Source organism: Podarcis raffonei, chromosome Z (assembly GCF_027172205.1).
Source record: "Podarcis raffonei isolate rPodRaf1 chromosome Z, rPodRaf1.pri, whole genome shotgun sequence".
NCBI lineage: Eukaryota > Metazoa > Chordata > Lepidosauria > Squamata > Lacertidae > Podarcis > Podarcis raffonei.
In genome coordinates, this window is record NC_070621.1 from 26,812,381 (window position 1) to 26,836,803 (window position 24,423).

A 24,423-nucleotide genomic window follows, 5' to 3' on the forward strand; every position below is an offset into this window, starting at 1 on the left:
AACTGCTTTGCAATTACAAGGCGTTCTGAACTAGTGTTTTCCAGTCTGGTTTCCTCCAGAGGTTTTGCAATACAACTCCCATGAACCCCAAGCATCATTTCCAATGCTTACAAATGATGGTGGCTGAAGATCAAAACATCTGGAGGGCATCAGGTTGGGGAAAGCCTACTCAGCAAATACAGTACCCTATAATTTATTATGGGCAACTGACTGTTATCAGGAAGTGCATACCATCCGACTGGGCTATGTGAATGTCCTCATTCTGTGCTCTCCTATGATTCTCTCGGCTCTGGAGAAAGCAGTGCATTCTGCCCCAGCCGCAGGGTGCATCTACACATTGCAAAGCAAACCTGGGATTCCCAATTCCAGTGGAAGTGTGTACGGTATGGTGGAGCTGAGACCAGCATTTGCTGCTGCTGCTGACCTGGGTGGGGCTGGAGCAGAGGTGAAGTTGGGACTGTATGGGTGCATCGGTGGGGCCACCCCACCAATTTAGTGCTTCTGCTGGTTCAACTCACAGGAGCCTGACCTTGCAGTGGCCCCATCCAGGTAAGCTGCTACGCTCACCTACCACCTGATCTCAGATGGCAATGCAGGGATGGAATATGGACTAGGAAGAATTACTGGGTAGGAGGGGAATGTTTTACCCTTCCTTCACCTGCTGATTCTCCCCTGTAAATGTGCCTCCCTGAATAGAAGCTCCCAATGCTTAACTTCAAGAAATGAAGCATGTTGTTGTTGTTTAGTCGTTTAGTTGTGTCTGACTCTTCGTGACCCCATGGACCAGAGCTAGCCAGGCACTATACCTTTTCCATATCCTTGCAAGTTGCTTCTTGTAACCAGGAAAGGACTTATACCAACGCCACTGTCTGCTGGAGAGATATCTTCTAGGCTTGATCTCTGAAGAGGAAAATACGACTTATTTATTTACTAAGAGAATCTGTACCCTGCTCTCCAGCCAAAAAAGGCTCTCAGAGCAGCTTGCATACGATCTAGAGAAGACAGTCAGCCCCTACCCATAGGCTTACAACCTTAAAAAAAGAACCACGACACACAAGGGAAAAGGGACAGGGAGGGAAGAGGAAAATCAAATTCACAACTCAGGCCCACAGCTGTCAACTTTTCCCTTTTCTTGTGAAGAATCCTATTTGGAATAAGGGAATTTCCCTTAAAAAAAGGGAAATGTTGACAGCTACGCTCAGGCCCCAATTTCTAAACAGTTGTTCTTGTAGTAACCAGTTGGCACAGTTCAGGGGCAGGAGATGCCTGGTGGAGCTGGGCCTCCAACAAAGCTGATGAAATGAGCTCCAAATCCCAGCTATCCCACTGAGGCAGTCTGGTGGAATTACTGCTCTCAGATGACAGAGATATTTATTCAGGTGAAAAGTGGTACAGGCTCAGCAGCAGAAGTCATGATTCCAAGGGAAGAGATTCATAATGAAACAGAGGCTACAAAGATGTCCCAATGACATACCCCACCCACCAAGCTTTTAAAGACAAAGTGGATGTGAGCTCACTCATGAGACTCTCCCTCTCTTCCTACAGTTCTGCTGCCTGTGCACACATACACATTCCATCTGGGTGCAGTTGTTGTGTTTTGGGGGGGAGCCTGAGATGTAAACTACTTGCAGGGCCTATTTTCCAATCAAGTGTTACATACATCGCCCAGGAGAATATCTCTCTCTTTTCTGCCTTGCCCAACTGTGCTTTGGAAGCTCCACCTTGGGACCAGAAAATAACACCTGCCCTCCCTGAGTACCGACCTGAGTACTCCCTGTGTACCGCCTCCCCATCTAAGCCATTGGCCATCACCACACCTTGTGACAGCAGATTCCATATGTTCTGTATACTTTATGCCAGGTATGGGGAACCTTTGGCCCTCTAAGTGTTGCTGAACTAACATCAGCCCTATCAAGTATGGTCAATGGCCAGGATTGATGGGAGCTGCGGCAGGTTCAACAAGGTTCCCCATCCCTACCTATGTTAAAGAGGACTTTCGTTTGTTTGTTCTAGATCTACAGCTGCCAATTAATGCCAATTCCACTTCCATTGGACACACTACCTTCTCTGCAGAGGATGGAAGAGTACACAACCTTAGCCTTGGCTTTGGTTTGGATCTGTGTCCTTCTGCTGAATCCAAAGAAGCTTCACATGACCTGTAGAGAAAGAACATTTTATCACAAAGACACAAATCCTGAGATGATGGTGATGTATTGGATAATCTCATTGGATCATGTATTGGTTACAACAGTTTGAAAATACTAGGGACTGTTACCCTGCTTGCCTTACTCACCCCCCCCCGCTATCTCTCCCATATTTACTCCCTAGAGCTTCCCCTTCCCACCCCATACAACTACTAACCTCACTTTTCACCTTCCCAACCACATTTCTGAAGCCACTTCTCTCTTCTATTCTGCAGCCTCACTTTGCACCCATTTTTGCCTTCACACTCATGTCTCTGCCTCCCTTTCCTTTTGTGCAACCCTTTTTTTTTTGCATGTAAACCACCCTTGCGGTAACTTCATGCATCTTCCTCCTCCCACAGACTACAACTACTAAGAACCCTTTTTCACCCTCTCCCCAGTTATGAAGCTACCATCCCTTCCTCTTCTCCAGACCCTTTGATGTTCCCTCTTTCATGCTTCCGCCTCCCTCTTTTTTTGCAATCCCCTCTGGACTCTCCTATTTGCAGCCACCTTTGCACCCAACCACCCCATGCTCATATACAGCATGCCACTGTGTCTTGAAAGTGAACAGAATCCTGCCAGCTTGTTCCATTACAGAAGGTTAACTTCAGTTGATGGGTGTTGTACAAAGATGGGGGTCTGCTCATTATTAAAGTATCTCTTCTAAATTACAACAATGGATCTGGAACTTCATGTTGAAGGCAATTCACAGTACCAAGAGCAAAATAGTTTTTGTGCGAAGGTTATGGGATATTTGAGGCTAATACAACAGAGCCTTTCCTGGCTCACTTCTCACGGTAGTCAAACCTTGTCTTAAACTGCCACTCTTCCCCCCTCCCCACTCTACTCACACCTCTGCCATTGTTTAAAAATCACCACTTTCCCCACTGCTCATTTTCCTTTATTCAAACCTCCACTGTTGTCTAAAACCTGCCTTCTCTTTTGCTCCCCTCCCCCTGCCTGACTTCATGCAAATCCAGGATTGTGATGAAGCCCTACGAATCCTCCAATGGGAGTTGAGTGATGATATTCTGACATGGACAACATTGAAATCAGTAAAAACAATTTACAGTCAGAAGTATAGAGGAGGTCCTAAATCATATAATAATATGAGGTGTCACAGGCCAAGATACAAACAATGTTGTTCAATGCAGATGGTGGGTGCTGTTATTGTACATGGTTGAGTGGGTGTGTTGTGTGTCAACATGGGGTCTATCACAAGGTCTATCACATGTAGTGTATCACTGAGTTAGACTATTGGTCCATCTGGCTCAATACTGTCTACAGTGACGAAGCAGCATCTCGCCAAACTAGGAAGGTGTCTTATACTGAGGCAGTTCACTGGTACATCAGTATTGTCTACACTGACTGGCCACAGCTCTCCAGGGTTTCAGACAGGTTCCCAGTTCTACCTAGAGCTGTCAAGGGTTGAACCTGAGACCTTCTATATGCAAAGCTATGCCCCTTTGTTAGAAACAAGAAGCATCAAAATTTGAACAAAAATAAAATAAAATACACAAAACATAAAAGCACCAGCTTCTGCTGGTGGGGGACAACCAATCAGCAATATGGAGAGGCACTAAAACAAAGCTTGTCCCAGCAGGATCAAATTCCATCCAACATCTGAATGAAAAGGAAGGTTTTTATTGTGGCACCAAAAATATGTCAGTGTTGGTGCCAGGCAGGCCTCATTCAGAAGATAATGCTTCTGGCACTAGTTACAATGCTGCAAGTAACAGCAGCACAAAAATAGTGTGAGCTTATAATGAACTTTTCCTCATGTTTGTTCATCACTTTAAAAACTTGCATTCAAGCACATTATAAACTGCATTTCTGTCTTATAAACAGAGAGAGACACCAATAGCTCATAAGTACTTTAAGTGCCATTGGTGAAATAGTTCCTTACTCTGCTTCCAGTCTGGCTTCTTTGAATGTTTTGGATCTTGGGAGCAGTAGATGCGAAGGAGTTGCTTCCTTAGCAGGGAACAGTCTGGACTAGTTGTTTGAGGCCAGACATAGTCAAATTAGGACTGGCCCCCAATGTTTCTCCATCAGCTGATTGGATTACAAAATGCTTCACCCTGCACTAACTGGCAAAAAAGCCCAATTTGCAAAAGGGAAGCAGTTACAGCCTTAAATAAACAGTTTGGCAAATGGCATCCAACTGTTTCGGCATCTCAGGTGCTAGTGCCTGTTTAATGATTAACTTTTGGTTGGAATTGTTGTATTTGCAATTGACAAAATGGGGAAGCAGTCAACAGAAAATTCCTTGCATGGTTTATTTTTAGCTTTTAAATAGCTGAAAGTAGCTGTGACCATCCCCCAAGTCTTCAATGGGTAGATGTCTTCTGAACAGAACAGTAAACCATGAGCCTTGTGGCTGGATCAGGACAAAGCCCCATCTGTTCAGCATCCTGTTCCCACAGTATCCAACCTTTGGGAAGCCTGCAAACAGGACCTGACAGTCTGCAGGGTTCAAACTTAAGTTCAGAGCATGAATTAAGGAGGCGATTTCACTGTGAATAGCCAGGAAAAATGGCAAGACTTTCAAAAACAAAGCTAGGAGGAGGAGGTTTTCTATAGTGCTTGATTGCAAAGCTTTATATGATAGAGCAAGGATATCCACCCTTCCTGGACCTAGGGGCACATTTAGAAATCAGAGAAATTGTTGTGGACACGTGCAAGATACTCCCTTCACAGAAGAAACACCAATGATGCTGAGGAACCCCCACCAAAAAACACAACAGACAAAACTACATCCTCCCCCAAAAAGGGCTGGCATGCCCTCACCCCAAAACGGACCACCCTCATCAACCAAACACAAAAGCCTTCATTTAAAAAGAAATGAATGGGTAGCACAGGGTGCCCTGGTGGGCTCAAAGTAGAGTATCTGAGGACATGGTGGTGCCCATGTGCTCCCCATTGGGGATCCCAGTAACTGAGTCATAGGTAAAGGTCCCCCTGACCATTAGGTCCAGTCGTGGCCGACTCTGGGGTTGCGGTGCTCATCTCGCTTTATTGGCCAAGGGAGCTGGCGTACAGCTTCCGGGTCATGTGGCCAGCATGACCAAGCCGCTTCTGGCAAACCAGAGCAGCGCACGGAGACAACGTTTACCTTCCTGCCGGAGTGGTACCTATTTATCTACTTGCACTATGATGTGCTTTTGAACTGCTAGGTTGGCAGGAGCAGGGACTGAGCAACGGGGGCTCACCCCGCCACGAGGATTCGAACTACCGACCTTCTGATCGGCAAGTCCTAGGCTCTGTGGTTTAACCCACAGCGCTGGGCTTTAAATATACCTTACTTGCTATCAATAGGCACTGGCAGTTCAGTTAAAGAGGATGGTCCTAATGTATTTAATACATAATAGCTTTTCCTGCTGTCCATACAAGATGACAACAGACTTGCCAGGCCAGGCAACTGTGGGGTCTTGAAGTGCTGGCCTCTGAAGTTCAATTCTTCAACCCTCTGGTGGAGACCTATGGGAAAGGCCTTAACTGCAAGCCTTCTTTGGGTGTTCTCACTGATGCCAGATCCATTTCGGACCTTCTCAGACCAATGTGGTGCCAATTGTCTCCTTTTTCTAAGTATGTGTAATTTCACTGGCTAGCAAAGGGGTTCCCAAATTGTGGTCCATGGGCCACTGCTTCATTTGTGGAGTCTGCAGTGTGTATGTATGTGAACAAAACCTACCCATTTGAATCCTATGGAATTCAAACTAAAATACAATATATAAGAAATAATTTTAAATGTGCTTGTGGGGGGGGTTATTGGTTTGTTTTTGTTTTATTACGTATTTTGTATTCTCATTTAGTGTTTTTCTGTTGTGAACTGCCCTGGGGTCTTTGGATGAAGGGTTGTAAACAAATTAAATTAATAGTAATAGTAATAGTAATAGTAGTAGTAATAATAATAATAATATACACTTGGAAATGATTCAACATATAACACATCACATCACAATTTCTGCAGCAGGCAAAAAAAAACACCCCATTAAGTGGTCCACCGAGACCCTCAACAATTTTCAAGTGGTTGGGGTGTGTGTGTGGGGGGGAGTTTGGGAACCATTGGACTAGCATACACCCCTTGTTGCTTTTGACTTTCTGTGTTGTCTTCTTCCTTCCCTCCCCATCTATATTTAAATTGCAGGTGCTTGGGGCACCTTGATGGTCAGTGAAGTGCCGCATATACAGATGGAACTGTATGAATAAGAATCTCAACAAGCAATATCACACCAATTCCTTGACTGTCACATTTTTCGTTGACAATGAGTTCCATGTGTGTAGTTCTCTTTTGTTAATATTACCTTTCTTCTTCTGAGATAGCGGAAGGCAAAACTGTTGCTTCTGGTGGCAAGAATGATTTCCTGTCTTTCGGACTCTCTGGGATATGTTCATTATTCTCACCTGTTAGAAAGGAGTCAGTGAGATTAAATCAATTATTTTTTAATGTTGATGGCTGTGGTATTTTACATAAGAAAGTGTTTTCTGTATGATTAATGCCAAGCTAAGGCACATGGCTTCCCCCCAAGAATCATGGGAGCTGTCGTTTATCCCCAGAGCTACAATTCCCAGCACCCTTAACAAACTAGTTCCCAGGATTCTGGAGCTAGAACTGGGATTCTGTGAGCAACTGCCCCATACAGTGGTACCTCTGGTTAAGTACTTAATTCGTTCTGGAGGTCTGTTCTTAACCGGAAACTGTTCTTAACCTGAAGCACCACTTTAGCTAATGGAGCCTCCTGCTGCTGCTGTGCCACCGCCGCGCGATTTCTGTTTTCATCCTGAAGCAAAGTTCTTAACCCGAGGTACTATTTCTGGGTTAGCGGAATCTGTAACCTGAAGCGGATGTAACCAGAGGTACCACTGTATTGAAGTTTGGAGGAACTTCCCGCATAGTGAAGTATTCTAGGCTCTGCACTGGCCCTACCCACCTGGGCTGGCCACTGGGACCTTCTAGACAGGGAAAACTATATAAGACTTCCTGTCTCGGCTGGAACCTTGCTTGAGCAACTGTGGTCTTCCTGAGTAGAACTTGATTTGTTTTTGAGCCTGGCTGAGTACAGTTCCTCTGTACTGAGTAGTGATAGATTCTGCCCCCTCCCACTGGTTCTGACCCAACTCCAAGCACACAGCTCCTAGTTCCAGCTATGGCTCAGGCTTAAAAGAACAGCAATGGCTGAAAGGACTGGAGGAATGAGCTGATGTTGGGGGAGCAGGGGAGTTATTTGTTCAAGGAAGCAGTGATTGGGGGAACAGATATCAACTGGGGAGTGGGTAGCATATGGCCCTTGCAGATCAGCTTTGTGAAAACTGCCTTACAGGGTTTAGCCATAACCAGAAACACAGACCACCCTTTTCCCCAGGGTGGCAAGCTAACAAACCCAGCTTGAAAGCTAATCAGGACGTGGCAGAGAGCTGTCAATGAAATTAATCCACTCCAGGATTTTAAGGGAGCTACTTCCTGTTTTGAGTCAAAGTCTTCTGATCTTGGCAAATACAGGAGGAGGCGAAGAGAGCTAATAAAAGGAGGACCCCCCCCTTTTGTTTGCTCTGGCACAGGAAGAAGCAATGAGCTGGGACTTGTGTTGTACCTACCGGATGAAAGGAAAACAATGCAGCTCACACAAATATTTAAGAGAGCATGGAGGCATCGAAACTACCCAGGTAGGTGCCAACTGGATGTTTGGCAGTAGACCAGGGGTAGGGAAACTTCAGCCAAATGTGGACCTCCAAGCTTTCCATCTGACCCTCAGGACTCTCCCCAGGACACACCCTGTCCTCCCCAGCCACACCCCTCAACCACCCTGCTGCACGCCCTCCTTGAGTGTTTTTGCCTGTCTGGAACTGGTCCTAGGACTCTTGTTTACCTGGAAGGAGGATGGAGAAGAGTGTGTGTAGAAAAGGGGTGGGAAACACTGTTCAATCTGAGGGCCGCATTCCACTCTGGGCAACCTTATGAGGGCCACATGCTAGTGGTGGGTGGGGCCAGAGTGAGCAGAGCAATCCATGTAAATTTTACCGTTGAACTACACACACACACACACACACACACACACACACACACACACACACATACACACACCACTTTCTATCCTCCACCCAACCAAGCAAAAGGCATTATTAGAATTCAAGGACACATTTCAGCCTGGCAGAAACACTTGGGGTTCAAAGCAGAGCCAGTGAGAAGCATGGTCGAAAGCTGTGAAATGAAGGTACCAAATGTAGCTCTGTCAGAAGGGATTTCCACAGCTTAGGGGCACCCACAGAGAATGCTCTTTCCTGGGTCACCACCTTCTGAGTTTCTGAGGATGGAGGAACAACCAAGAAGGCCTCCTCTACCGATCTTAGCACCTGAGAGGATATGTGGAAGGAAGGAGGGGGTCTTTAAGGCATTTGGGGCTGGAGTCGTTTAGGGCATTAAACACTAAGATGCACACCTTGAATTAAATGCATTGGTGCAATTGCTATGTTCTTTGGCAAGAGTGCTTTACTCAGTTCAGCTATGTCAGGGGTCAGCAATCCATTCCACAAGCGGCCCACGGGGGTCGTTTAACTGGCCCACGAACCAGACGCAAACTGAGCTGCCCGCTCGGCGAGTCCCCGCGCGCTGCGCTAAACCAGCGCAGCGTGGCAGGGGGACTCGCTTCCACAGCGCCAGAAATCGCGTCTGCGCAGATGCGGATGCCAGAAATTGCGTCTGTGCAAACGCAGACACTGGAAATCACAGGCGCATGCACTCGCAAGCATGCACAATCCGGCCCACAGAGGGATCTCCGCTGGAGTCAACTGGCCCAGGCAAGGTAAACCTTGCCAACCCCTGAGCCATGTCTTACCAGTTAAGAGGTTCAAAAATGCACACTTGATTTATTGCTATAACAGTGGTACCTCTGGTTATGAACTTAATTTGTCCAGGAGGTCCGTTCTTAACCTGAAACTGTTCTTAACTGGAGGCGTGCTTTTGCTAATGGGGCCTCTTGCTGCCGCTGCACCGCCCGCACAAGATTTCTGTTCTCATCCTGGGGCAAAGTTCTCAACTCGAGGTAACTCTTCCAGGTCAGTGGAGTTTGTAACCGGAAGTGTTTGTAACCTGAGGCATTTGTAACTCGAGGTACCAGTGTATTTATTATGCTTATAATAATATTGCTTATTACCGGTACTTATTCTGCATCTTTTCCAAGACACAATGGGCAGGTTGCTAGTGGTTCTAATAATAATAGCAATGAACCATCATAAAAACTAATCATAAACACTGAAGTCAGCCCACCCCTGTGTAAATACTCAATGCGTCTAGACTGGGTTACACCACACCAATCAAAAAGGTGCCACTGATCTTGCATTGCACAATATTTGTCCTTTACTGTAACTTTCCTCCCTGGGACCATTACAGAACTAAAACACCCACAATTCACTGGATCAGCAAAACACTGAGAAAACTTTAATGCATATCAGGTTGGAGATGAGAAGGATTTTCCTTTTATGGTAAGTTTTGTATCTAAAAGCATTTCCACGAGCTATATTTAAAGAAGGTGCTTTCAGTATACTAAACTTGCCTTAGGAAATAGTGTCATAGAAGGAAGACAGCTAGAATGAAATGGCAAGTGACACTCTGGCTCACTGTTGCCCAACCAGTTTAACTTGCTTAGTTCTTTGTTGTGTTAAAGGTCCAGCTCTTCAAAAACTATAACCGCTTTAACAATTTTAGTATCCAGTTGAAACAAAGACCTGATGAACAGTAGAACTTCGGAGATGCATCAATCCTAGTAATTCAAGTTGCATTTATTATTTTTGTTATGCTCTGTCAACTTCAAATTCTAAAAGTATGTAGGGAACAGTGGTGAAATAGTAAGAGGATAGAGCTGGTGTGCCATGTGGTTCCTAAACTAGCCTGCTCTCCTCACGCAGGGTGGACGACCCTGCCCCATTGCCAGTGATGAAGTAAGACTGAACAACCTGCTGGGCACCTTCTTCAGCCAAATGTCTTGAGCCAGCCCTGCGGCCATGCTCCCAAGCTTAGCAAGGCTATGCAAGCTCCAAGAGAGGAGCTTGCATTTATAAGCCAGGGTTAATTATTTCAATCTACTATTTTTATACCTGGGCAGAGCAAATCCAAGCTCATAGTTAGTGAGGAGAGAGCTTAACCATGGGTCCTTGTTTAGATATCATGCTAAGTTAAACTTTGGCTACATTCATATAGGAACAAAAAGAATGGAGAAGGAGTAAAGTGGCTGCAATATCTACTCTGGAAGCCCGCATGCTTGCCCACAGTCTCATTAAACCTAAGTTTGGCTTAGAGCAGTGGTTTTCAACCAGTGTGCCATGGCACCCTGGGCTGCCTTGAATGATGGTCAGGGGTGCCGCGGGCAACACTGGCCTCCATCCCTCTTCCCTTCCCTTCCTCCTCTAATGCCCTCTTGCGTCTCTGCCTCCCAAACAGCTTGCACAGCTGTTTGTTGCAGCAGCCCTGGCTACAAGCTCCCCAGGCGAATGGTGCCTCTGCGCAGGCCAAGGGGTGCTGGTTGCCAGGAGTTGAATCGGCCTCAAAGTAAGCAAGTAAGCAAGCAAGCAAGCAAGAGAGGGAGCCCAGCCAGCTAGTCTGCCAGCCCTTGCTGTTGGGAATGGACAGACAAGTCCCAGGCCCTGCAAGTTAATGTGAGGAGACATCTCTCTTTGTGGCAGGGCAAGGCAGCTCAGAGACCAGGGGCGGCAGCAGCAGCTGTCTGGAGGACTCCCAAGGAGAGGGGAGAGGAGAAGAGGCTGAGGAAACACTTCACAAAGGAGGGTTTCAAAAAAGGGTGAGAGGCTGCCAGCTCTGCAGGCAAGGGCTCCTGATCCCCACAGGGGTGCCACAGAAAGAATGAAGTTGGTCAAGGGAGCCGTGGACTCAAAAAGGTTGAAAACACTCTGGCTTAGAGTGTTTCATGAATTAAGACTCTAGTCTTACAATCTAGAAGTCTATAATTACTATGAAAACTGTTAAGTTTTGTTAAAAAAATGAAATGCCATAGTACTACTGGGCAAAGAGACGGGCTGGGGATTCAAATGCAATGTTTGCTGCAGTTTAGTTTGACAGTAAAATCCCTTCAAGTGACCTTTGGGTTATTATCAGTGATGTGACAAAGAAAATGCTATTGACCTCGAAAAGAGCAACATTCCTATCTGCTGAGCTATTTAAACGTGCACAAGTTCAGGATGACTTCTTTTAAGTACACTTAATATCTGAATGAAACTTTTCATGCAGCCTAACTGTCCATTTCTGAGCACAACATGGTTGGGACCTGAGTACTTGAAGGAATGAATGAATACCTATTCCCACATCAACCTACCCACATGTTGAGGTCAGGGATTAGCAGTTTTGGTTTGCCTCATTTCTGCATCTGTTTCTAAAGGTCACACACATTTCTACATTCCTTTCTCATAACATACAAGAAATTTTCTCTAGTATAATGCACTTTTTGTATGTTGTTTTCACATATATTCATTTTGATGCATACCTTTTCATAATTATGATGTTCTGCACACATTTGTGTTTAGCGAACTGGATTGCAAAATTCAGAGATGTGTTTCTGTTTGTAAGGATGGGTGAGAAATGTGATTCAGTTAGCATCTTAAGGCAAACTTACCTGATTTGCACTTTCCTTCTAAATTTGTAGTTCTCTGAGTTTTGCAATGCAGTTCACCAGCAAGATAATGTGTGCAGAAATGCATGTTCTAGGGTAAAATGCACTATATTAGGCAAAGCTGCTATTCATCTAACAGTGCTACAATTCCCAGAGGTCCCTGGGAAAAGGAATTGATTATTAAACCACTCTGGGAATTGGAGTTCTTTGAGGGGAACAGGGATCTCCTAACAACTCTCAGAACTTTTAATAACACAAATGGTTGGGTTTAGTTTTGTCCCACTTTTGTTTTGCTGTGGCCTCTCTGAACAGGAATAATCTGGTTGCCCCGAGGAAGCATAAAAAAAACAAACAAAAGCAGAATATTCATCACTAATGCACTATTACTGTGTCCAGAATGTATTGCAAAATACATACATATCCTTAAGTATGTGCAATACTTGGATAGAGTGGGAGAGAGAGAGATTGTTACCTGCTACCACAATCTCTGACAGGTGAGAGATTCCAGGGGTTCCAAGCATTTACACAGGGTTCAGTTTCCGTGGAATGAGGGTCAATGGAGACTGTGGTATCTTTAGGATATATGGTTTATTTACACACATACATACAAACTGAGCCTACAATGGAGGGGCTCACAGCATTAACATGCCAAGAGGGCCTTGCTTCTCTCATAGTTTCAGCCTTGGAATCAAACATAAATCAAACACAGTTCTGTCTCTATGGCTTCCACCTGCTTCTAGCTCAGCTAACACCCACACACTGGCCCCTGAACTTCAATATACCAGCCAGGTGAGTGTGTGTGTGAAGCCCACCCATTAGCCTGTGATTATGGCGCTTAATTGCTCAGACCAACAGTAATTGCTTAGATGAAGAGACTAATGACAGTACTTAGCTGGTAAGCTACGGCCATTATCTTGCAAAGGAACTTGTTCCACTAGTTCAAAAATAGACTCCTCCATTAGATTTTAACTGGCCCCCTCAAATGAACTATATATGCGAGAGAGAGAGAGAGTGAAAGTGAGTGAAAAAAGTCAGGTGAGATGTTGGACAACACTTATTTCAGTTTTATTATGTATGTAAGCACATAGGTACACAAGAAGCAGTTGACAACAAATTGCAGGTAGGGTGGAGGGCTCAATTCACATACTGTGTACATCCAGAAAATCCTGTTGTCAATCCATAGCTCTGAAGTAAACCCTGACAGCAAAAGCCAGAATTTGTCTCCACCTCCAGCCAGGAAGCAGTCTAAATTTGCATCTTTATGTAAAAAGTAAAATGTGCAACTTTGTGCTATGGGGCTGAGTTCTGGATCTTTTAAGTACCTAGCATCACTGTGATACCAGGTTGTTGCCATTGTTAGTATCCATCTTGTCTCAGGAAACAATGAAGGAGGAAAGTCAAATCGCTGGAGTCACAGCGCCTGCTGTGGCTGTAGAGACGGATACGGAAGAGACATATTTTGTTGCAGCTGGGGGAGATGAAGGTGGCCGGTTATACTACTCCAGATGCACCATGACCTTTCTTTTCTCTGTGCTCCTTCCAATGGCCATTCCTCCTCTGGCCACCACTATGGATGAACAACCTGTCTGACTCCAGGCACTGTGGTTGTCTGCAAGGGATTCCCATACGGTGGGGTTAATGTTGCCAGCCTTCATGCCATGCTTGCAGACATCTTTGTAACGCAGAGTTGGTCTTCCAGTTTGGCCTGGTGCCAGCAGCCAGTTCCCTGTAGAGCACGTCTTTGGGGATCCTGTCATCTTCTATTTTGTCAACAAGACCAAGCCAGAGTAGACATGGTTGACAGGAGTGTGAACATAATGGGACTGTGGGCTTTCGAGAGCACATCTCTTGAAACTCTGTCCTGCCATGTGATACCTCAAATCCTCCTGATGCAGCACATGTGAAAGGCATTGAGGCACCACTTCTGATGGTTATAAGTTGTCCATGACTCACTTCTATAAAGCAGGGTGCTCAACACGCAAGCCTGGTAGACCTTCATATTAATATTAACATCACATTCTCCCATGCCCTTTTGGAGAGGCAACCCATAGCCATAACTGCCTTGCCAATACGCTTGTCCTACTCATCATCAATGGAGGGGTTGCTGGTTATGATGAAACCCATAGAAGACAAAATCACCTACCACCTCATCAAGTGTGTGGTCACCAGTGCTGATGCATGGAGTGCTAGCAGTGTCCTGACCCAAGATGTTGGTCTTTGTCAGACAGAAGGTAAAACTGAACTCCCTGCAGACTTGGGCAAAACAGCTGATGAGTCTCTGCAGGGCTTCCTTGGAGTGCACTGTCAAGGCTGCAACATCTGCAAAGAATAAGGATAAGGACCCGCCACACTTTTGTCATGGCCCAGAAACATGCCCTGTTGCTCCTTGAATGAAAGTACATACCATCTTCAATTGAGCTGAAGCATAGGAGAGCACTAGGGAGAAGAATATGCCAAAGAGAATTGGGGTGAGAACATAGCCCTGTTTAACACTGCTCTTTATAGGGAAGGCATCAGAAGATGAATGGACGTCATCATGGATGGTGCTGTGCATGTTCTCCTGGAAGGACACAATCTTCTTGTGGAGCTTAGGTGGGCCCTCTAGCTTGTTGAGCAGTGTGAATGGTGTTTTTTGGCTGACAAGGTCATAGGCCTTTGTCAGGTCTATGAAGGCGATGTAAAAGGGGTGTCTCTGCTCTCTGCATTTCTCCTGCAGAGGCCTACAACTCCCTGGCTTCAGAGGAACTTTATTTTATTGTGAGTCAGAACCTACAAAAGGAAATACTCCTACAGGCCTTCTCCTCGAGTTTCTTGGAGGGAAGGGGGAGTATAAATGACACACATTTCCTCATTGGGAAGATAGATGCTGGAAAATAGAAGTACATGCATGTGTAGACAAGATTCCCACAGTGCACAATATGCTATGGGAGAACAGGGCAAAAAGTAGTATCCTCCCTGAAAACCTCCTTCCAGAGTACTTAGTAAGGCTCTGGATTCCTGGAATCAACACCTAACCTTTTTCAGATTCTACTGTGTTCCATCCTCACTAGAAAGAAAGAAAATGAATTCGTCTGGAGGCTGGGCAACATTGCTCAGCAGCCCTGTAATATTTCAGCCAAGGCTTAATTGGCCTGCCTCTGTGATCATATGAATCATCCCAAAGTGTTATTACCCACCAGTGCACCCTGATAGCAAAGTGCCAAATTCAGGCTGGCGGGATTTGGATTCAAGCCCACATTTAATGATCTACCTCACAAAAGCTCCGTCAGGTCGGATTTGTTCCATTTCAAAAAGTGCTGTGCATTTCCAAGCAAAGTGCAAGGCAATAACCCCCCTCCTTCTTTTTTCCTGGAAAAAAGGCAAGGCCCCAGAATGCCACAGAAGAGTACATTATGGTTCCCCTTCAGTGTTCTAGAAGAACATTCACTTGCACTTGTTTTGCTCTCAGAAGTAGGGACAGTTTGGTTCAGTGGTTAGAGATCTGGACTAGGGCAATGGGAGTCCAGAGTTCAAATCCCTGCTCAGCCAGGAAGCTCTCCTAGGCCAGTTACTGTATTTAGGCCTAGCCTATCTCACAAGGTTGTTGTGGAGATAAAATGAGAAAGGGGAGAACCATATACTAACTATCTTGAGTTTGTTGAAGGAAAGGTGGGATATAAATGTTGTAATAAAATTATCATCATCATCATCCATCTTCTCTATTACACTGGTATCCAAAACAGATTATATTTAGATCCAATAAGGTGACAATACTTGTGGTAAATTTTGAAGTGCATTTTAATGGCCCCTAGAGCTATGATCCCAAAGGGAGTCCAAAAATGTAGGCAACAGTATAATAGTAACAACAACAACAACAACAACAACAACAACAACAACAACAACACTTGTACCCTGCCTATCTGACTGCCTTGCCCCAACCACTCTGGGCAGCTTCCAACATATAAAAAACATAATAAAAAATAAACATTTTGAAACTTCCCTATACAAGGCTGCCTTCGGATATCTTCTAAAGGTTATATAGTTAATTATCTCCTTGACATCTGATGGAAGGGTGTTCCACAGGGAGGGGCACCACTACCAAGAAGGCCCTCTGTCTATTTTATATCCCACCCTTCCTCCCAAAGGAGCCCAGGGCAGCAAACAAGAGAGAAACGCTAAAAACATCTTAAAAGCACACTTCCCATACAGATGCAGAATGGGAAACACCTCAACTTAAAAGGCTTGTTGAAAGAGGATGGTCTTCATTAGGTTCCAAAAGGACAAGAGAGATGGCACCTGTCTAATATTTAAGGAGAGGCAACTCCAAAGGGTAGGTGCCACCACACTAAAGGCCCAGTTCCCACACTTTGTGTAATGGACCTCCTGATAAGATGGTATCTGCAGGAGGCCCTTGCCTGTAGAATGCAGTGATTGACTGGCAATACAAGGTGAGAGATAATTCTGTCAGGTAACCTGGTCGCATGCTGTATAGGGCTTCATACAGCATACCTTGAATATTGCTCATGTGTTCTGTGTTGATCCCTACACACACCCAAAAGTGTTTAAGGGCAAAGTAGAATACCCTATTCATTAGGATCACCATGACTGCAATTTTATGCTTAGTTTCCTGGAAATAAAAGTCACTGAAGTCATTGGGGCTTACTTCTGACTGCACAACTTGCAAAACACACTGAGTTTTAATCAAAGATGTTGAGCCAGCTGAAATGCCACCTTTCGCTTTTATTTAGAAATGCAAATCATCTAGAAAAAAAAGTGTGTTGACCCTGCTCATGTGAAAGCAGGAACTCTATCAAGGAGAAAACTTGAAGTACTCAGCTACTGCTTGATTGTTTTCCTCACTCTGACTTTCCATATGCTAACCTGATGCAAACAAACTTGAAAGCTTTGTTATCTCCTTTCTCACTTGCTAGAGCAGGGGTAAGCAACCTAAGGCCTGGGGGCTGGATGCGGCCCAATCGCCTTCTCAATCCAGCCCGCGGACAGTCTGGGAATCAGCGTGTTTTTACATAAGTAGAATGTGTCCTTTTATTTAAAATGCATCTCTGGGTTATTTGTGGGGCACAGGAATTTGTTCATTTTTATTTTTTCCCCAAAATATAGTCCAGCCCACCACATGGTCTGAGGGACGGTGGACCAGCCAAAAGGTTGCTGACTCTTGTGCTAGAGCAAGGAGAGCCTGTCAATTACCCTGACACTGAGGTAGATGTCATTACCTCTATTCTGGAAAAGGTCTGCCTCCACTACACCACTGGAAAATACAAATGACTAAACTCAAAAAAATATTCCATGTGCTAAAGCACAGCCAGAATATGAGAATGAATGTTAATGCATGTGGATTTTAGCTGGAATGTATAGGTGAGAGAGCAGAAGCAGGAATAACTGTTTCCATCTTGATTAAAGGAACCCGACATACATCATCCTCTTTCCTACTTTTGGGGCCAGCAAAACCCCAAAACCATTATCCAAGTGTTTGGGTTTCTAGAGCTGCAAATGAAGCAAACTTCAGGCGCCCAAAACATCACTTTGAGTTTTAAACCTTCGTGTATGTTGTTTTGAGGTTCTTTGGCCATAACAATAAATAGAGAAATAATAATGTTGATAATAATAGTAATAATAATAAAAGTAGTATTGTCACCATTATTACATTCTTAGTCACTTTTCTCAAAATGACCCAAGGTGACTTACAGGTAACATACCTAGCATGCTTCCTAACCACAGATTGCCAAGTTTCCAAGTTTTATTACGGCAAAAGCCAGTGACACTAAACACCACAAGATCAAACAAAAAGAAATCAACAACAACATCAGAAAGAAAAGAAAAAAAAAGGATTACACAAGGGAACTTCGCAGTGTGCCATTCAACAGAAGAGATTTACGCTTCCTGATTACTAAAGTGCAAAATTTGGCCACCTCATATGATATTGAGCTTGAGGAATCTTCCAGAAGGTGTTTTCGTAGAATTTTGGGGGAGGATTCCAAATAATGTTGTAGGGGTATGAATTTTGATAAAAGCGGCAAAATAAGTTGAACTCGCTCTTCACTATAAAATTCGCAAAATAGAAGGATGTGTGTGACAGATTCTACCTTATTAGACATACAGGGGCAGAGGCGCGCATGCATTGGTACCCGCGTGAATTTGCCGTACAGCACTGCTGAGGGCATTGTCTCAAAGCGGGCTCTAGAGAAAGCCCATCTATAAGCTTCGTTAGTGATGTTAGTTAAGTAAGGGGCAGTTGCAAAATTAGGCCAAGCTTTTAAGCATCTATACGTCTCCGGGAGTAGGGCGTCTTCTTGTTGTAATTCGACATCGTAAAGTCTCTGAGTGATAATTGCTTTTGCCATATTCAGAGTTCCAATAAAAAGGTTTTCAGGGTTTAGGCCAATTTGTTTGATCTTATTAGTTATTTGCATAAGCCAAGGAGGATAGGGAACTGCGGCCAGGAAGCAAGGTAACAGTCCCTTAGGATTGTAATGGAATTTCAGCCAGAGGGATATTGCTTGCTCCCAGACTTTTAATTCCACTCTGGGCAGTCCTGCCTCTTGCCTTAAGACTGCATTAGGTGTACACTTTGGGGTAGCAAATAATGATCTTAAGAATTTTGATTGTACTGTTTCAAGGGTCTTAAGGTTGGCAGAGGGGCTAATTTGAGAGCCATACAGGAGTTGGGCTAAAGATTTTGCCTGAAAGACTTTTAGGGCCATCGAGAGGAAGCCAGCTCCTTTCCTTCTGAATAATCTAAGGATGGCATTTGCACTTCTTCCTGCTGATATAGCTGATGTGGTCAGGTGTGTTGACAATTTGGCATTATAAGAGAAAGTAATGCCTAAGTATTGGAAGGTCTTAGTCTGTTCAATGGCGTTTCCCTTTACGCTCCAATTATCTTTCCCGAAGGAGCGGTTAAAATGTACAATTTTGGTTTTGGCAAAATTAATTGTTAACAGTTCAGTGTTACATTGGTCACTAAACTTTCCTAAGGCACGTTTCAGACCCACTTTGGTTTGAGAGAGAAGAACAGCGTCATCCGCATACATTAAAACTGGTACTTTTCTGCCGTTAGAGAACACGGGGGGGGGGGGTTTCGATTTCACGGCAACATGTGACCAGGGAGTTAACATAGATGTTAAATAAAAATGGGGCTAATAGGCATCCTTGTCTAACTCCTCTTTGGACTGGGATTTCTCTAGAGAGTCTGCCGTCCTGTGCGAGTCTTATCTGGAGGGTATTGTTCTCATGAAGCTTAATCATCAGAAGTAATAACCTTCTGTTAATACCCATATTGGCCAATTTGGCCCAGAGACTACCCCTGGATACAGAATCAAATGCTGCCTTTAGGTCCACAAAGGCCGCATACAATGACTTTTTCCAATGTTTCACATACTTATAGACAAAATAAGCTAACACTAAGCAGTGATCTATGGTGGAACGTCCAGATGTAAACCCTGCTTGTTCAATTTCTAGCAAGTCATTATGATCTAACCATTCACATAATTTTAGACATAGATGTTTTGTATAAAGTTTGCAGATCACATTCAGAAGACTGATTGGTCTATAATTAGATGGGTCAGAGGGGTTGCCCTTTTTAAATATAGGAACAACTATAGCCAGTCCCCAATCTTTAGGGATTTCAGTTGTCTTATCTATATATGAAAATAGATTTGCAAGAACTGGGGCCCACCAGTTTATTTGCGCTTTCAGAAGTTCAACGACAATGAAATCACTTCCTGGGGCTTTGCCAGATTTCATTTGTAGAATTAACGAAGTGATTTCAGTTTCAGATGTTGGGGGCCATGGTGTATCATTATCTAAGGGAATGTTAAGCAGCGCAGAAGGACGATGTTCCCTAAACAGCGCTTTATAGTGCTCTTCCCATACATTTGCAGGGATTATTGTGCCCTCGTTAGGAGCTTTGGTTTGACTGGATATAATTTTCCAGAAGTTGGTATTGTCTTTTTCTATTGACGCTTTTATGAGGGCCTGCCAGATGAGAGAGTCTGCGGTTCTTTTTTTGGTTTTTAGTAACTCTTTGTAGTTCTTTTTTTTAAGTTGTAACTCAGATTGCTATGATGACAAACAATGGTTAGTGCTCCAACAACAGGAATTAGAAATTATGAAGGTGGTTTCTGTAAGACACATGTGAGAAGGGAGGACATGAGCTGTGGTGCTTTTCTGCCATCCAAACCATGTTTTAGAGCAGGGTTTCCCAAAATGGGGGAACTCCTGCTGTTTTTGGACTACAATTCCCATCATCCCTAACCAGTGGTCCTGCTTAGCTAAGGATGATGGGAATTGTAGTCCAAAACCAGCAGAAGTTTGGGAAACACTGGTTTAGAGGATCATCTGAACCGTGCCTCTGGCTTACTACTGTGTACTTACGGTCAAAGTTACCCTTTTTCTTTTTAATCGATGCTCGGAGTAGTTCTGGGCCTTCCAATGCCTCCTGGAAGCGCTGTGCCTTCACCTCATGGAACCATTGTCCAGTCACAAATTTCTTCTTCTTTTCATCCTTCAGTGAGCCTTCCAATCGCCTTAGCAGAAATGAAAAGGAAAATCAGTGCCAGAGCCTTGCATTTACACAGTGCACAGATGCACTCAGAGAAAACCTGCATTTTACTGCTGAATTGGAACAAACAGCAATCTGTGGGAAATCTGATTGCCACTGCTCTGATTCAGAAGTAAAACATGTTGTCCCCCCCTCCCCCTAGGGAAAGCACCAGGACCAAAATAATCCAAAACAAAACCACTTGGATACAGATCTGGCAGCCATGAATGTCTGCCTAGAAAAGGGGCACAAAATGAAGTGTGGATGAGCGCTATGTGTCTAGGTAGTCTTGCCTAAAAAAACCCAACACCTTTTTTTTGCTGGCGTCAAAAATAATCCAGAGAAGCTGCCTGCTTAATATCAATAAGCAGGGAGTTCCAGAGAGCTTGTGCTGCCACACTAAAATATGTATTTCTCACAGAATATTATATCACACTTGTAAAAGTGCCAGTTTTGCAGTTGAAAGTGGCTGAGTGGGCAAATATATATGGTAAGAAAATCCTTCAAATAAAGTGGTCACAAGCTTTGGCAAGCTTTATATGTTACCAGCAACAACCTAAATTTGTCCCAGGAACAAACAGTAACAAATCATTTTATTTCTATTTTTCTACTGGCCGAGCCAAAGTCCTGAATTTAATAACATATCAGTCTGATTTTATTAATTTTGAATGAACATTTTACACCATTTTTTGTATGCCACTCAGAGATACTCTTTGATTAAGTGGTATATAAAGGGACCATTAGGTCCAGTCGCGGACGACTCTGGGTTGCGGCACTCATCTCACTTTACTGGCCGAGGGAGCCGGTGTACAGCTTCCGGGTCATGTGGCCAGCATGACTAAGCTGCTTCTGGCGAACCAGAGCAGCGCATGGAAACACCGTTTACCTTCTCGCCAGAGCGGTACCTATTTATCTACTTGCACTTTGACATGCTTTCGAACTGCTAGGTTGGCAGGAGCAGGGACCGAGCAACGGGAGCTCACCCCGTCACAGGGATTCGAACCGCCAACCTTCTGATTGGCAAGTCCTAGGCTCTGTGGTTTAACCCACAGTGCCACCCGCGTCCCAAGTGGTATATAGGTCTTGCTAAATAAAATAAATGAAAATATATGGGGATGGTTGGGAGTGAAGCTTGCCATTGTGAAGCCATGTATGTACATTCATTCTACATGAAGAAAAGGTCTGTCAGTGAATTATAACTTGTGTTCCTAAGCCAGAATAGAGTTTGCTAAGTCACTACGAACAGCTTAGCCATAGGGAGAGTTTTGCCTTTGGGGGGATATTCCAGACCATGTCTCTGATCACTCAGAGCTACAATCCCTCAGAGTAGCTTAACAATCAATCCCTCTTCCCAGAGAACTCTGGGAATTGTACCTCTGCTTGTGGGTTTCTCACAGGTGTCTGGCTGGCCCCCTTGAGAACAGGATGCTGCACAAGATGAACCATTGGTCAGATCCTGCAGACTCTTAACAAACTACAGCTCCCAAGATTCTTTGAGGGAATCCATTACAGTTAAAGTGGTATAATAGTGTTTTGATTGTATAGCATGGATGTGGCCAAACTGGAGAATGGCTGAAAAGAAATTGGAGAAATTCCCAGCTCACTGCTGATTTAGGACTACAGTTGCTGTAAAATCCTTTGCACGAGTCTCCTGGGGCCAAATTTGTTGGGTTTTGTTGGTGCCAAATAAAACCATTTTGATTTGTCCAGGACGTGCAGCATGTCAGTTGGTTTTCATCGTCTCTCCTCCCACTTTCTCTTCTTATTTTATTGCTTTATTGACTTTTTATTGCGTTTCCTCTGCTCGACTATTTTGTGTTTCACTGTTTTATACCAGTGTGCAAATATTAGACTTTATTGGAAGAAGGTCCAATAAAGATTTTCCCGCCAACAAGAAACATTCAGTTTTTGAAAGCAAACGAATAGGTTGGGAAGGTGCCGTTTGTAAAAGGGACAGTAAACCTCCCCCCCCCATCTCCCGGGCAGCCTTTGACAACCTGGTCCCTTGCAGGAACTTTGGACTACAACTCCCATCAGCCCCTGCCAGGCCTCTATAGATGTTGCTGGACTACAACTCCCATCACCCCCGACTATCAGGTATATTGGCTGGGGCTGATTGCAGTTGGTCCAACAAACATCTGGAGGAGCACAGTTCCTCCATCCCTGATTCGCAAGAATTCATGAAGCGGCAGCCATAAGGGCAGAGATCATCACTATTCCCACACAGGTCATTGAAAGCTGGTTTGGGCTAGGTCATGCCAGCGCTATTTTTTCTAGGAAAAGAGGTGCTGGAACTCACCATGAAACCTTTCCTTCTTCTCTTATAATGGCAATTGCACTGAGAGGTGCCAGAACTGAGTTCCAGCTTAAGAAAGCCTTGGGTCAAACTATTATTTAGTGGGGCATAATGGGTTGAGGGACAGATGGGGCTCGTCAACCTGGCAGGTAGCCCATCTAGGAGAAGGAAAACTCTGAGCCTCCAACGCCTTGCAGGATATCTTCGGGAGAAGAAAAGGTTAAGGAGTAAACCCTACACAAATCCAGAGTAGAGTCCCTAAGACGGTTGGATGGTACCTTGTACACCAAGCTGGTGCCAAACATATTGCTCTGCTTTCCTTTGGACCACATCAGCAAGACCAGGATGGGGGTCTTGTTGTCTGGGCAGCCGACAACCTCCAAACACCCTGCCTGGGTTTGTGCCCTGGGGAGGTCACTGCAATGCTGCTAAAGCAGTGGTTTGACTTCACCTCCAGAGGCACACTCCATTGTCTTTTGAGACAGACAGATACTAACAACAATAAGGGCTCTAGGGCTGGGATGTCCTGAATTAAAATTCCTACTCAAGCTGAGTAATCCTAGTCCCCTCTCTCTAAGCCTCCCCCTACCTGGTGGCATAGGAAAGGGAGTGTGGACCACCCCGAGTGTCATCACTGAGGATGGTGTCCACGGGGCCTGGCCTGCAGTGCGCCCGAGCCACACATCTCTCCTGGGGAGTGACGCGGCGGCTTGGGCACCTGCAGGCTCTGCGCTGCCTGAAACGGCAACATGGGGCTTGCAGACTCTGTGGAGGTTCTGCACTGTGTGATCTATCCCAGCTTGCCCTGCCCTGTGGGCAGCTTGCCCCATCCCCAGGTGCAGGGCATTTGCGTCGCCCTGGGCTCCCAAGCAGCTAGCTACGCCTACCTCATAGGATTGTTGTGATAATAAAAGTAGGAGACACATACACTGCCCCAAGCTCTTTGGAAAGGATGGAAGCATAAAAGTAGTAGTTTTTTTTTTGGGGGGGGGGGGTTCTTTTAGAAAAATGGACAGCTTCTCAAGCATGAAAACGGGTAATTGTCCTTTTTCTCGCAGCGCCGTATGCTGCTTCATTCACATTTCAAAAAGCAAACCTGCTGTCACAGGGAGAACAAGTGAACTTCAGGTTTTGGGGCACATACAGATTTTTGAGCAGGTACCGTAGGTGCCACCTGCTTTGGTCACTTCTCTCCCACTTCTCCCAGATCAGATCCCCACCAAAACAGAAGAAAGCATGTGCTTGCATGCACACACACGCGCGCACACACTTTATCTTTCCAGGGGATCTGGGTTAAAGCCAAATCCAGTGGAATGTGAGCTCAATAAAGCACATGGGAATAAAAGAGGAAATTGAGAAAGAGCATCACTTGAGCAGTACTTTTCAAGGTGCAGGGGAGGCAACCAGCCTTACCAACTCATGAACAAGGGGGAAGTGAGTGGGAGGGGTCAGAGGCTTCTTGGGTGCCAGGGGCAAATATTAAGGGTGCCACTGTGCCTGTGTGCACCATGCTGGTGACCCCTGCATCAACATCACCATCACCATCATCACTACAAGAAACTTAACCTCTCAGAATTTGTAAATACTATGCTACAGCCCTGACTTCTTACCTGATACGATCTCCATCCCTTTTCTTCAGCTCGGCATCCCTCTGCAGCACCTTCATCAGCTTCCCATACTCCTCTTCTGTGAGGAAGCTGAGGTCCAGCATCTTTCCCTTGGCGTTCTCTGGGCAATCAAAGCATTGGCACTTTGGAGGCAGGAGCTACAGTGGTGAGTCAG

At 44.9% G+C, this 24,423-nt stretch overlaps 1 protein-coding gene across 4 annotated transcripts in view; it reads right to left on the reverse strand.

Moving 5' to 3' along the window:
* Nucleotides 1–24,413, reverse strand: part of LOC128406369 (synaptotagmin-like protein 2) — a 44,376-nt gene extending 19,963 nt beyond the window's left edge. For 2 of the 4 annotated variants that reach the window (XM_053373699.1, XM_053373698.1), the window contains exons 1-5: nt 24,252–24,413; nt 20,180–20,331; nt 6,494–6,593; nt 2,063–2,156; nt 807–900 (exon numbers count right to left, since the gene is read on the reverse strand). In XM_053373699.1, the coding sequence (XP_053229674.1) occupies nt 807–900; nt 2,063–2,156; nt 6,494–6,593; nt 20,180–20,331; nt 24,252–24,352 (541 nt within the window). In that variant the 5' untranslated portion in view covers nt 24,353–24,413. Of the gene's footprint in view, nt 1–806; nt 901–2,062; nt 2,157–2,975; nt 3,051–3,097; nt 3,172–6,493; nt 6,594–20,179; nt 20,332–24,251 lie in introns of those variants that run through there. The other 2 variants (XM_053373700.1, XM_053373701.1) reach the window with 2 other exon arrangements.
* Nucleotides 24,414–24,423: the final 10 nt, after the last annotated feature.